Genomic DNA, 15,105 nt, shown 5'->3' on the forward strand with positions numbered 1-15,105 from the left:
ACTTGCCTTTGCTTCTGTAATTATTTGCTCCCAGTACCTTGTTTTTTTTTGCCAATTTTCTCCAGTAAATTTCAGCCCCCTCTTGCTTATTCTCCATACCCCTAATTACAGTCATCCCTACCTGCAAAACCTCTTTTCTCCATCCCTATGTTGGCTTTGTTCTCAGAATACTTTTTGCTACTTTATAAATAATAATATTCTGTATGGTTATTGTCATTCTCCTTAAGGGTCTGCCTCCAAACTCCCAGTCTCTCCTTGTTTCTTGGGCTCCCCCCTGTTTTGTCATCATCCCTTTCCATTTTGAGTTATAGCTTTCTGCATGTGTTATGTATAGAAGACTTAAGTGTGTAGTTTTGAAATACCCCTTCAAATCAGGTAATCCCAAACCACCGTATTCTATTGGGAGGATCAGCTTATACCACGTGACTATTGTCCTCTTCCCCTCACAGATAAAATCCTTCAACTCTATTAATTTCTATCAACAACTTCTCCTCTGGTTGATAAAATATGCCTGACGTGTGTATAAAACTAAAAGGACTAAAACATTTTCACTGCTTGTATCTTACTATCCATAGCAATAAAACAAAGCTTCCATTTTCTCAGTTTCTGCATTATCTTTTATTTAGTCTCTTCCAATATGTCCTTAGCTGCCAAAACAGAATCCTTTTTAATCCATACCCCTGAGTACTTCATTTTATCATCTCCCAAGCAATATAGATATTGCTGAACCAATTCTTGTGTTTGTACATACTGTACATCTATTGCCTTTGTTTTATCTTCATTCATTTTGTATCCTGAAAAGAGCTGAAACTGTCTCAAAGTCTCCCACAGCCTGTAATGTCCTTTTATAGTTTTAGATCAGGTGTAAAATAATATCATCTGCAAATAAAGCCAATTTTTCTTGACTACCGTACCAATTATATCTTTCAATTTCTGAGCTCATTATTTTCTTTGCCAGTGGTCCTAAATATAATACAAGTAAAGGGGAAAGAGGACACCCTCGCCTGGTTCCAGTGCTCAGACAGAACTTATCAGAAAGGAACCCACACACACTTTAATTTACGCCTCCATTCCCTGATATATCCTCCTAATCAACCTTAAAATGTTTATCAGGGAATGCATGTGCTTTCATTACCCTATTCATGAATCCCAGCTCACCCTGCCGAATGCTTTCTCAGCATCAAGACCCACCAACAACAGTAGTATTTTCTTACATTCTGCTTCCCTCTGGATCATAATTGTTCTACTAATGTTGTCAAATGTTTGTCTCCTCTACATCTTGTGGTTACTTTGACAAAATGGACTCCTAAACCAAAAAGAACCATCAGCCTTCCTTTTTTGTCTCCTCAGCCCTCTGTCACTTTACCTCAAACAAAAGCCCAAGTCCTCTTGAAAGTCATCCAGGAGTTCATGGCCTTCATGAAATCTTTGGAACCTAGCTACACTCACTCAGATCACTACCCCTGAAACTTTCCCATCCAAGAGACTTCGGGAGGAGGCCTTTCAAGAAGATTCATAATCCTCAGATTCTGAGTACAAAGAGGAGTTATCCTACTTCTGAGCACCTTCCAACCCAACCTTATCCAGACTCAGACTTTCATGATACAGCATCATCTGCTTCTCCTCCATAGGACCTCTCTTTTGGGGATACCATTCATAAATGAAGAAGGCTTTCAGTTGGGAAAGCAAACATTTTTCACAAGCTCAAGCACACTGTAGGAAGTTTGTGAGTTTACCTTCACGTAGACCACTACCTATCCCCAAGTGTATGTCGTGCTGGATGACATTTTTGAAGACATCTCTTTACACCCAGATTCCCTACCACCAGCTCCTAGATAGTCTGATTCACAAAAGCACCTTTACAAAAGCCTTAAAACAGATCCCTCAATAGCTTCTACTTAATCCATTAAAGGGATGTGAATGGGGGAAACTAGAATCCCCTAACTAATGAAAGGGAAAGCAGACTTTTAGGCAGGTTTGGCAGGAAGGCATGTACCTCAGCTATCCTTTCCATAAGAGTACTCCATTTTAGATTATGTATGCCGAAGTATTTAAAATTCCTAAGGCAGAGGCTGTTACTTGCAAAGCCTTGACTAAGGAAATTCAGGAGATAGCTAGAGCAGCCTTACAAGTTTCCAGGCACTCCTTAAAATGTGGATATGATGCACTACATTCCTTATTTAGAGCAGGTACCACTGGCTCAGTCATTCACAGACATCATGGCTCAGAACTCAACCACACTCAGACCAGATCAAGGCAGAGTTACTGGGTGCTGCTCTAGAGAAGGAGTTCTTGTTCAATCCCCCCCCCACACACACACACACACACTGAAAAGATGTTTGAAATTCGGGACGAAAAAGGAAGATGAATTAAAACAGTGAAAGAATTTTACCTGTCAGCTACATCTACGTACAACAGGACCCCCCCCCCCCCACCAGACAGGACTAAAGGAGGCCTCCTCGTGCTAAGAAAGCAAGATAATCTAGAAGGTAACAACATGAATATACACAAAAAACACGGAGCCCCGAAGAGCCCACCCAGCACGCAACTGTGACTATCCTCAGTCCCTGAACCTTCTACAGCTACTCACCCTCCCCTCCTAATCTGTGGCAAGACTCTCCTCCTTCCTACAAGAATGGAAAAACATTACCAGGGACCAGTGGGTCCTTTAAATCATAGAAAGGGGCTACTCCTTTCATTTCAGAGAAATTCTTGACTCCTTGGGTATACTAAAACCACTAAAGTGTCTCTTACCACCTATCCGTTTAGACTTGCTACAACAAGAATCCATTCAACCTGTTCCTCCAGGTCAGGAGGTAAAAGGTTTTTATTCAAGGGTTTTTCTACTCCCGAGAAAAGAAGGCATTTGGAGGCTTATCTTGGACCTGTCAAAACTAAGCAGGTTCCCTTATATTCCAAAATTCAAAATGCTAACTTTACAAATAATACTACCCATGATCTTCCTGGATGCGTAATGGTTACTCTAGAGCTAAAGGATGTTTACCTTCATGTTCCTATTGCATATTGCACACTACCACAGAAAGTACCTGCGCTTTGTAGCATTAAATCTCTACCACCAGTTCTGCTCTTTACCATTCGGTTTATCTACTGCTCTAAGAGTTTCACCAAGTGCTTTGCTCCACTGATAGCCCACTGCTGAACTCTAGGGGTTCACTTTTACCCTTACAAGGATGACTGTCTCATCCAGGGAAAATTCACAGAACATACTCTAAACTCTTTATAGGTCACAATATTCTGCTTCCAGAAGTTAGGTCTCACCCTAAATCTCCGCAAGTCTCAAACTCTTCCATAGACAATTAATTTCATTCTCAGAACCCTCATAGATTTTGTGCAGCAAAAAGCCTTCCTTCCACTGGAAGAAATATATTTCCTGATAAGCATCGTGATCAGCTTGCTGCCAAAGCAACAAATCTCGGCAATAGTTTCTCAGGATCTTGGGTACACGCCTTCTTGCGTACTTATAACCCCCCTTTGCATACCTGCACAAGAGAAAGCTGCAGAGGTTCCTAAAAACATTGTAGGAACAGCATTTTCAGCCCTTGGATACACTTCTGCACTTCCTTCCATCCCTAAAAAACAAATGCAGTGGTAGAAAACACCATTCCACAGAATCCAAGTGCAAACTTTTCTCTGCAGAAGCAGAAAGCCCATCACTACAGACAGCTCAGACATAGCCTGGGGGACTCACCTGGGACCATGAAGGTGCAGGGCATCTGGATTCTAGATTACAGGAAGCTACATATCAGCCAAAAAGAGTTGTTATCCATTCTATCTAGCACGAAAGCCTTTCAGCAAAGTCTAACACCAGGAACTTTACAGATTTGACAGACACCACCACAATCATGTGGTGCATAAACAAACAAGCGGGTACCCTTTACTGCCCCTTGTGCAGTCTCGCTATGAAGAGTTGACTGTTAGCACAAGACCTGAAAAAAATCAGCTACCCCTCTGAGGTGCTAACCATTCTTAATCAGGTAAGGAAACCTACCACGAGAAAGTCACACCTAACAAAATGGAAGAGATTCTCCCATCTGTTGCCATGGCAAGAACACCAGCCCTCCTCACGCTGACATCAGTTCCGTCCTGCAGTACCTTTGAGGTCAGTTCAGCTAGGGCCTTTCTTATTCTACCATTACGATACATGCTTTGGCCATCTCAGCGTGCCTAGCCCATGCCCTCCCATTTACTTCTCACCACCACCTGAAGCCATTTCTAAAAGGGTCATTTACTTGAGGCTACCCAGAAGAAGCCCATTTCCTATCTGGGATCTCAGTTACATGCTAGAAAGACTCACCATGTCTCCCCTTTGAATCAGAGACATCTGCCTCATTAAATATGCTCACTTGGAAGGTCACCTTACTAATTGCTATCACCTCAGCAAGGAGGGCCTCTGAGCTACAAGCCCTTATGTGCAAGCAGCCTTTCACAGTCTTTCACAGAGAGATGGTAACCCTTACAGCTAATCCATCTTTCATGCCTAAGGTGGTATCAGAACTTTCTGTAAACCACACTATCCACTTGACAGTTTTCTTTCCAATGTGTCAGAAGTAAACAGTGCGAATTCTTCCTTCCCTGGATGTACACAGACAAATCCTGTACTGTTTAAACAGAACAAAACACTCAAATAGAGCATAGTAACTATTGGCGGCTTTCACAGAGGGAAAAGAGAGCAAACCTGTCTTCAAACAAACCATATCCAAATTGGATAGCTGGTTACAGGTTCTGTTACACTAATCATGAAAACCTCTTCCTGGTTATGTCAAAGTCCACTCCACCAGACTCAGGACAGCTACCACTGTCTTTCTCAAAGGAATTCCTACATAGGCCATCCAAGAAGCTGCCACCTGTAACTTGGTGCACACCTCTACAAAACACTATCATTTAGGCATAGCTGCTAAGTAGGGTTTGTTACAGCCATCCTGAAAAACTTTATTTCCTAAGGGCTAACAGCTTCTTTTACCACTCTTCTAATAGTTCAGGCAGTCTTCCCAAGAATCTGTACTGCAACACTGACTGTGAAGAACATGGTGCAGTTTAGTCGCACTTACCATAATTCTAGATGTTCAAGTGCGTCAGTATTGCAGTACAAGGTTCCACCTTCCAACCCCTCTATCTGCTGACCCTTTCCTTTCCTCCTTGCTGGATCCAGGATAGAGAGCAGAGACTCCTGCAGTTAAATCCTTCATTATCCCCTCTCCCCCTTACTTGTGTTTTGCTACCCTCGCTAACTCAGACATCTGAGGAGGATGTGCTGTGCTTAGATGTCAGACTAACCTGTACACTGCTTATCGAGACCTGAAAATGGTGCCAGTGGACAAGCTTCTTATACCTCGACATCCAGATGTCAGTCCTTGGCCATCCTTTGGCTAAGAATGGTGCAAAAAGTCTGAAATCAGATTGGTCGTGGGGTTCTACTTGGCAGGAAGACCCAAGACTCAGTACTGCAACATTGATCTACTCAAACAGCTGTAGTTATGGTATGTGTGACACAACTATATTTTCCTTGTAGTATATTGTGATGCATTGTTTCATGTGTCCACAGAATTGTACGTTCCTCTTTTTTATGGTGTTACTGCCTTTAGCTGATGGATTGTACTTTTCCAATAATATCTTCAGAGTCTTAAGTGTAAAGAGATATCCCCAATAAAGTCAGAATAACAAGCCATTCATCAGACTAGAAAGTATAGAATTAGCATTTAAACACAAATAAGAATTTAATACACTGGGTGTTTCACGGAGGTAGAAGATGTTATGCGCTGCCTAAAAGTGTGTTAGGGGGTGGTTCTCACACAATGTAATTTTAAAACAGTAAAGTACACAACTCACAGAATGCCTTCCTGCTCAGTCACTTTAAAGTAATTTTTGTGGTTGTGTTGCTGCAGTAGAATGGTGGGGCATTAGTGAATATGTAATGTCGTCTCACTATGACAAATGAACTTGAATCTGTGCCGTTAACACATATGTTTAGTGGATTAACTTTATTCTGTTGACATTACCCAAGTGTGGCTGTTTGATGCTACATTGTAAGTGTCATATTTTTTCAGTGAGCAGTCGTGTTTGCTGAGACTAGGAGCATTCTTTAACTGTCATTAAAGCACCTTGGGTCCTGTATTATTGTAACAGAAACAGAAAAATTGATAAATATTTACTTATGCAGGGCTTGGTATACATTGCTCAGTTATTCTTTTCTCTTCTGTGTTCTGGCCCCACTTAGGAATTTTGTTTGTGCCATGTTGCAGTTGAGTGACTAATTTGTAAAGTAAGTCACTTGTTGGACAAAGGATAAATCTGTTTATAAATGGTTTTAGGTGCATATGATTGAAAGTGTACATGACAAGTGTGAAGTGACACAAATGTTGTAATCCCAGTGACCCTGGTCTGCAAAGATAGTGGACAGAGCCTTTCTGATCTAGTTTCCTGTTTTATTTCCACACAGATGATTTCTTTCACCATGCCTTCCTGGAAGTGGGTTCCTCAATGAAGAAATGTAAGTATAACTAGTCTGTTTAAAGAAGTATGATTTGTGATAACTATGAAGCACTACTCCACCCCTCGCCCTCAGAAAAGCAGTTCCAACATTGTATGTTGCTATTACTTTTTACTGCTCACCCAGCAGCATGTTGAAAATGAAAGTGAAACTAACAGTCTGATTGGTGTTTCAGTACTCTCATTCTAGCAAAGCTCAACTGCTACGTGTTGCCGGTGTACAATTTATGGAAGACATGCTATGCTTGTAGTAGTCTGCATTTGGCATATGAGCAAGATTACACCCGCAGACACATTCATCTCTAAGTAAGATATATGTATGTAGATATCTATCTAAATGTGTTCATGTATTTATTTATTTTATTTACTTATGTACCCTTTTTTGACCTGGTTTGTCCCACTAGGCCTGTGGCCACTCTTTGTGGGAGACATGATGTAGTATTCATACTGGCTGAGGAAATCTGGCCAGGGGACAGTGTACCATCTCATTTCAAAGTGCCATAGTATATTTTAAATCCACCTAAGGTACTACCAGTTCGTAAAGATAGGACCTCAGTTTAATATCTTGCCTGAAACACTGTGCCCTCAGGCCTGCAGCACCCCCTAATGCCTCACTGCAGTAACATTAATGGAGAATGAATCCAGTCACCTCAGATGGGAATAAAACCTACAGCCTACTGATCTTCCACCACTAAAGGCAAGTGTGCTACCTGATAAGCCACTAAAGTTGCACAGTGTACATATGTATGTATATGTGTATACATATATAACGATAACTAGTGATGCAGCGCTGTCACCACAGCTATATGAGTTAATACATGTGTGCGTGTGTGTGTGTGTGTGTGTGTGTGTGTGTGTATATATATATATGTAATATATAATATTTATGTGTGTGTGTGTGTGTGTGTGTGTGTGTGTGTGTATATATATATATATATATATATATATATATATATATATATATATATACACAACCACACACATAAATGCAAACAGATGTATACACATGTATGTATATGTGTACGTGTGTGTGTGTGTGTGTGTGTGTGTGTGTGTGTGTATATATATATATATATATATATATATATATATATATATATATATAGAGGTGTGTGTTTGTATATACTTAAACACGCACACACACATATGCATGTATTTTACACAAGGTTTTGATTGTAGGTATGTTACAGTGCTTAGTTGCCACTTCAAGGAGAATTAGACTTGTCACAGGGACATTAAGAGTGCACAGTGAAGGTGTTTAAATGATGTGAGATGTTAGAAGGTTTTATCATTGCTTAGCTTTGATGTCATATCTGTGGAGATCCTGGTCTAAGAATGGCCCTTCCCAAAGTCACTCTAGATGGAGAGGGTTAGGGTTAAGTATTCAGCAGCAGAGCTCCTCCTCTCTGCTGTCAGTTGAAATAGCTAATATTACCTGGGTCTCTCCAGTAGCTGCTGTGGACTGCCGGAGTAGCAAAACGTGGCACATTAGGGACACTCACCAGCACTGCATGTCTTTGTACTTTAAATGCTAGAAAAAAAATGAATGACTGCATGTGTGACATCAAATTAAAAACCCAGAATACTTCATTCAGCCAATTTCACTCTAGTTGTGAAGTGTTGTTATAACAATATATGCTAGATGGTATAATGTGGCAGTAAGATACATCTTGGGAGCAGTCGTTTTAGGACACGGGTGAGTAAATGAATAAGCTCTGTTTTATTGAGGTAGCAGAGGTGGGGTGGGGGGCACAATGTGCGTAGTGGCCACTAAACTTTTTTTTTCTGATTGTGATTCATTGTATCCTCTCAGAATACAGACCTTACTTCAACATGGCTGTTTTTGTCAGTGGCCCTCAGAGGCAATGAATAGAGGACTGGAGTACCTTGCACATTGTTGGGTTAGTATTTTGCTTAGTTTGCTGATACACGATGTACCAAAACAGTTCAAAAGTTTCAAGTTACCAGCATAATCCCTCTGTTCAAAGAAGCCAACCCCACCTGCCTGAATGATTACAGGCTGGTGGCCATTACATCAAATATAATGAAATGCTTCAAAAGACTGGTTAAAAGGCATTTGACTACAGTACTACCCCAGTCCTTTGACCCTCTACAGTTTAAAACAAAGGTAATGGCAAGGGACAAAAAGCACTCAAAAGAAAAATCAAAGAAATATTTATTGTACAGGATAATACCTGTACTTCTTCAGACAAAAGTAACATCATGAAACAAATTCACTTAAATACAACCCCTCAACTGACCCCACCTATCCTGAATCACATGGTCAGTTAATTAATTAGTTGGTTTAACCCTTGAAAATGAATAATGGAAACATATTAAAAAAGTATATTTATGTGTGTAAGGAACACATATTAAAATAAAATCACAAAAAAATATATATATATATATGTGTGTGTGTGTGTGTGTGTGTGTGTGTGTGTGTGTGTGTGTATATATATATATATATATATATATATATATAAAACAAATATACATATAACGGTCGATTAAAAGCTTATGAAGACTTATAAAAATGTATATGAATGTAATATAATATAATGCGATCTAATAAGGCCCTGTCTTATTAGATTCCTTAATATTTATTATATATGCTATTGAGCACATGTCATTGATGCCCGGATATTTGAAGGCATCGCACCTAAGTTACCACAAGAGCTCTCATCTTTCTAACCATAAAGGAATTGGACCACCTCTTATGGTACAAACTACCTGATCAATAACATGAAAATCAAAACTGTGGTCTGGGTGGTTGACTATATGTTTGGCAAGGGCATTTCCAACATTTTTGTTCTTTATAAGGTACACATGCTCATACATACACCCTGTCCCTAAGTCTCCTGTCTGTTTTTCCTATATAGAAGGCGGGACAGATTTTACACTTGGCCAAATAAATAATGCTCCTTGAATTACAATTAAACCTTCCATTGCAGGAAAATCTAATATCCCTGATAGTGAAAAAAAGGCCTGTATCAATGAATTTACAGTAGGGGCATGACTCGCATTTGAACATGCCTTTTATCCTGGGATTGTTAACTTTTTTTCCTTCCAATAATGATTTCAAATTCTGTCCTCTTCTGAATATGACCATAAGTTTGATAGGTAAATTATTCTTCACATTTTCATCAACCACTATCAAATCCCATCTCTCACACAAGATGCATTAATCAAATAAGCTTCATGACACCCATTACCTAGATGATATTTTTATTATTTTTAAAGGGATATTAGATTTTCCTGTAAGGGACTTGAAGCATTTTCACTACTTGTACCTTATTATCCATACCTATAGCCAAGAGCTTCCAAATGCTATTTTTTGTAGTATGTTTTGTTTAGTCTCTTTCCACATACTCTTAGCTGCCATAATGAAATGCTTTTTAATCCAAGCACCTAATTATGTCTTCTTGTGTAACCATAAATGCGGTTTTACTGGATTTTACTGAACCAATTCATGTGTGGAAAATAGTTTACTGCTATAGTCTTTGTTTTTTTCCTTTATTTATTTTATATCCTGAAAAACACTTGAAATTTTCTCAAAATGCTCCACAGCACTAAGATTTCCTTTTTCTGGCTATATCAAATACAAAATAACATATTCTGCAAATCAGCCTAATTTCTGAGTACCATACCAGTTTTACCCTTGGAATTTGTGAGTTTATTTTCTTTGCCAATGGTTTTATATAGCAAAGGATAAAGGAGGGCACTACTGCCTTATTCTTCTATTCAAACACAGCTTGTCAGGAAGGAGCCCTCCTAGCTTGATGTTTGTCTCTGATGCTTTATATCACTTTCTAATTAACCCCATTATTTTATCAGGAAATGCAAATGCTGCTGTTACCCTGCTCATAATACCACAGCTAACTCTGTTGAATGTCTAGTCTGTATTAAGACCCAACAACAATAGTGGGGTCTCCTTGCATTTTGGTTCTAGCTGAATCAGTGTTTGGTAAATGTTGTCAAATGTGTCTCTACCCTCCAAAAAACTACATTAATGCATATCTCTCAATTTTAGTAATGCCTTAGCCATTCCCATAACTGGTATAGACGTAAACACTTCATAATCATGTTCAGAATTAAAATTGGTCTATGCTGAAGTTGGATATAAAAGGTCTTTGCCCTCTTTGAGTCATATAGCTGTCAGCACTTTCTTCAAACATGCTGGTACCAACCCTCCTTTTAAAATATTGTTAAACAAAACCTACCAAATCTTTATTACTTTTTCTCTCTTTGTTTCCAGACTTTGGAGGAATACCATCAGTTCCTGAAGACTTCCCTGTTGACTGATTATACGTACCATTTTTATCTCGCCTCTCCCATCTTACTTATTAATTCTTAAGTCTCATCTTCCTCTAACCTTGGCATATTTTAAGTCTTCCATAAATAATTCCATTTGTATCTTTTCTTGGTTTCCCCATACATCTCATCGTTGAGATTTTTTACATAATTTCCAAAATACTTCTAGTACCTCTGTATGTTCTCTGGTATTGTTTTCTAGTTATAGAATCTTTAAGTTTGGCAACACCCCTTTCTTTTTTCTGTTGTCTAAGTCATTGTGCTATTAGTTTCTGTGCTGCGGGTTGTTATCAGTGATACTTGCTATACTCATCAATGTTATCCAAATGTTCACTTATTTTTCCTTTAGCATTCAGCATTTGATTTTTTTTTTGTTTGGTAAGATTCCTCTTAATCTGCAATACTTTAGCCTTTGACAATCCTTGTAAGTAATTTCTATTACTTCTTTCCTGTATATCATTCTCATTTACTTCTACCATGTTTGTACATTTGATTTTCATTTTGTCTCAGTCCTGAGCTATGCCTTCTGAAGAAATGTGTATGTTTCCAAGCAGCTCTTGAATCATTTCAGCTAACTAGTCTTTACAATCCACCCTTTTTAATAAACAAATTGCAAAGTGCCAATTTATCATTTTTACTTGATTACCCTTTATCTTTGTCTTAGACTATATTGGCACATGGTATGAAATAGTTACTGGATGTATTAAAAACTTTTAATTAAATTCCCATGATCCTACTAAATATAATTTCTGTTCAGTCTAATCCAGTTATTGTTTCTTGAGGAGTAATATGTGAATTCTGTGTGGGTTCCTGCTTGTAATTTCACATCTTCCATTCCAAATATTCGTGTGACTTACTTTACAAATCTAGCCTCTTTTGTCATATTTTCCTTTCTAGGTCCCCGATGCATCTTCATTTTATATATCAGGTTCCCTTCCCCAAGGTGTAATCCTGTTACTTCTCCCATAATTCTCTTAAACTCCTTAATAGTAGTTTTGAATAGAATGTAAATAATTGCTAATGTAATCTTCCTTCCCCACCAGTAAGTAACCCCTTATTACCAGAAATCTACCATTGTTGTCTTTCTTCTCATCCTCTATCACTATAGGGCCCCTCTCATAATTAGTAATATTAACCTCCGTCTTTTCTTTGTCTCTGCTACTCTGCCAGGTAACCATTTTGAAATCCTTTCTTAGCCAAATTCACATGCTCATATCCATCTGTGTTTGCTGTAATATTGCCATTTTTGCCGTACACTTCTTAATATATAATTCGGTACCTTTGCTTCTTGTTTACATCTAAACTTACGTTAACATTCCATGATATGGTTGATAAGGCAGTCATTCGGATAAGGTGCTATTAGTTTCCCATAATCTGTATGACAATTTTTTTGAATGTATATTTCCAACTTGCAGCTTACATGTGCACACACACACATTAATGTTTAGTAGACTGATTTTATTTGCACTTCTCAAACTGAGCTTTCTGATTCTGAAGAAAGCATGGTTTCAGATTTTCCTTTTGAAGATTTGTCTTTTTCTGAGACTTTATCTAAGATGAAAGAGTTTTTTTTTCCAGTGGAAATAAAGTGACGCATAAACTCTTAGCTTTGGCCAGCTAAGACCTACATGCAATCAACTGGACATATAAGTGAATTTAAGTAAATCTTTATCTGCACTTTTTTCAAATAATACAGCATTTAAATTGATTTATTTGTGTTGCGTTGAATACTGTCTAGCTGGAAGTTGTGGCTCTGTTTTTTCAGTTAATGCTTGTTAGAATTTCTGCATAGCCAGTGATAAGTGGGGGTAGTTCACGTCATTGTTATTCGGTTTCTGCCTTATATAAGTGTTACATTTTGGATTATTGTCTGCTTAAACTCTGAGCTTTGGCCTGCTAAGACCTACATGCACTCAACTGGACGTATAAGTGAATTTAAGAAAATCTTTATCTGCACTTTTTTCAAATAATACAGCATTTAAATTGATTTATTTGTGTTGCATTGAATACTATCTAGCTGGAAGTTGTGGCTCTGTTTTTTCAGTTAGTTCCTCACCCACCCTCCCTGCTTTTGTTTTGGTGTTAATCTTGGTGGCTTTGAAACTGCCCGGCCCTCTTGTAAATTTGCATTTGGATACTCCTCCTGGGCCCATCTCATTAGCTCACTCAAAAAAAAAAGAAAGAAATTTGCACTTTTTCATCTGCTTTTACTGTATTTGTGTTTCTTCCTACTTTATTACTTTATTTTGCTTTTGCGTCATCTTAAAATTACTCAGTTGTATTTATTACTGCTTGGTGTAACTGTCATTCTAAGCCTTTTGGTTTTAGCACTTGGGCTTCAGACCAGTTGTTTTACATTAAGAAGGTTTGTAGTCTGCACTGTTGTGGCAGGACAGGTAGCTTACATCCTTCTAAGTTGGGAACTGCTGATTGAAGGCTCAGTGTCTGTTATTCTAAAAGTGTATTAGTTCTGGTTTAAGCACTTGGGGCTTCAGGCCAGTTATTTTACATTAAGAAGGTTCATGGTCTGCACTCTTGTGGGAGGAGAGGCTGGACTCTGCCCTTCTGAGCTGAGAATTTCTGGTTAAAGGCTTATAGTGCCTGCATATTTGAACTGTTTCTTACTGAAATCGGTGCACCCTGTTTGCTGTAGCATAGACTAGATCCAGGCCAGCTGAATCTAGCTTTGTTTGTATAACTTGAGCTCTAATCCAACCCTTCTTTTTTGGAGAAGGTTCCCCTGCACCCCAGTGGCAGGAGTGTGCAGTTAGAACTTGTCTGATTGAAGACTACAGGAACAGTGCCAAGTTTTGAGATTTTTTACTGGTTAATTGGGTAATTTGTTTAAAAGCCTTTTCTGATTGCTTGTAGTCATCTAAAGCTGTTTTAAGTGTATTTTTGACTGTTTTTGCCTTATCTTTAAAAAACCTTGTTTCCCGCCTTTCTAAGCTAGTATAGTCCAATTTTCAGGATAGCGCTGAATTCAGGGCTGTGTTACAATTTTCTGAGTTGCCCATACCTTACTTGGATAGAGGGAGGTTTCTCTGTTCACCTGTGAGAGAGGGAGCTTTGAGCAGCCATCTGTCCCTGGAGGAGTGGTTCCAGCCCAGAAGTTAGTAGTTTATAGGCAATTTTGGGCTAATTTCTATCTCTTTCATTTCCCTGCTGTAAAAACTGCATTTGCACGGTTTTGCATGTCCGGGCAGTGCCGGTTGGCTAGGGATAAATTTATCCCGGCTCCACCAAGTCTCCTCTTCAGTTTTTCCCTTGAAAGAAGTCTAACTCTCAACCTAAGCATTTAAAAAACATCCTACAGTCCAGCACTTGCTCAGACCTAATAGCAAGCACTAATATACCCCGACACTTGATTGCCTAGCAGGGCAAGGCTCATTATTCACCCCTCACCAACCAAGAGACTAAGCAGCTCACCCTACTATTCAAGCATGACCAAAGGGCAATTTCAGGTATACTCTCCAGTCCAGCTGGTGAACCTGGGTATCCTGAGGCAATGTTACAACTGCCTCATGTACACAGACAACCCTCTCCTCCTACCACAAAACATTAACATATGCGAGAGATGCAAATATATAGCTAAACTGGAGGCTAAGCTCTCTCCACCCAAGACTGGAACAGGCAGTCATGAGGAGAAGGTTAACACTTGCACCACACCTCCAGCCTCACATAGACATACTAAACCAGCACTGGCAAAAAATACACATAAATACACAAAATCATACTTGGAGGCTCTAAATAAAAACCTACAAAAGCATCACAGACCTCCAAAGCGGACACCCAAAAAACCTGCACCTCCCGTCACTAACCAGACAACACATAAGACACAAAATCAGTGTGCCGCACAATCACAACCCTTAAGGCGAAATAACATACCTAACACACTAGTAATAGGCGAGACTATAGTCAGGCACACTGATGTCCCACTCACTAGGCTGGACAAGGAGAAGGTTACTGTTAGCTGCCTGGCGGGAGCCAGAATCCGCCACATAACATAAGCACTCAGGTCACTCCAGAACAAGTACAAATATGACTCTCATTGTTCATGTTGGTGTAGACATGGAAGAGCTCTCTGATCATGCAGCCCCGGCTGCTATGACCCTGACCCTGAGTAGCATCCTGCCCTCACCAAGAATGATACCTCAGTATAAAAAAAAAGATCAGTTTCAACAATTGGCTAAGCTTCTGGTGCCATTCAAAGGGTATCCAGTGTCTGTCAGCCTGGGACGACATCCAAAGAAAAGAACTGCTGGGCAAAAGGAAAAACCACAAGCG

The 15,105-nt window shown here is 39.2% G+C and overlaps 1 protein-coding gene across 1 annotated transcript in view; it reads left to right on the forward strand.

The window, feature by feature from the left end:
* ULK1 (unc-51 like autophagy activating kinase 1) overlaps nt 1-15,105 on the forward strand; it is a 1,203,955-nt gene that overhangs the window by 702,570 nt on the left and 486,280 nt on the right. The window contains exon 11 of the mRNA XM_044068766.1: nt 6,458-6,508. Coding sequence (XP_043924701.1) covers nt 6,458-6,508 — 51 coding nt within the window. The remainder of the gene's footprint in view (nt 1-6,457; nt 6,509-15,105) is intronic.

Source organism: Protopterus annectens, chromosome 4.part0, assembly GCF_019279795.1.
Source record: "Protopterus annectens isolate FY-2018-M chromosome 4.part0, PAN1.0, whole genome shotgun sequence".
In the NCBI taxonomy this organism is placed as follows: domain Eukaryota; kingdom Metazoa; phylum Chordata; order Ceratodontiformes; family Protopteridae; genus Protopterus; species Protopterus annectens.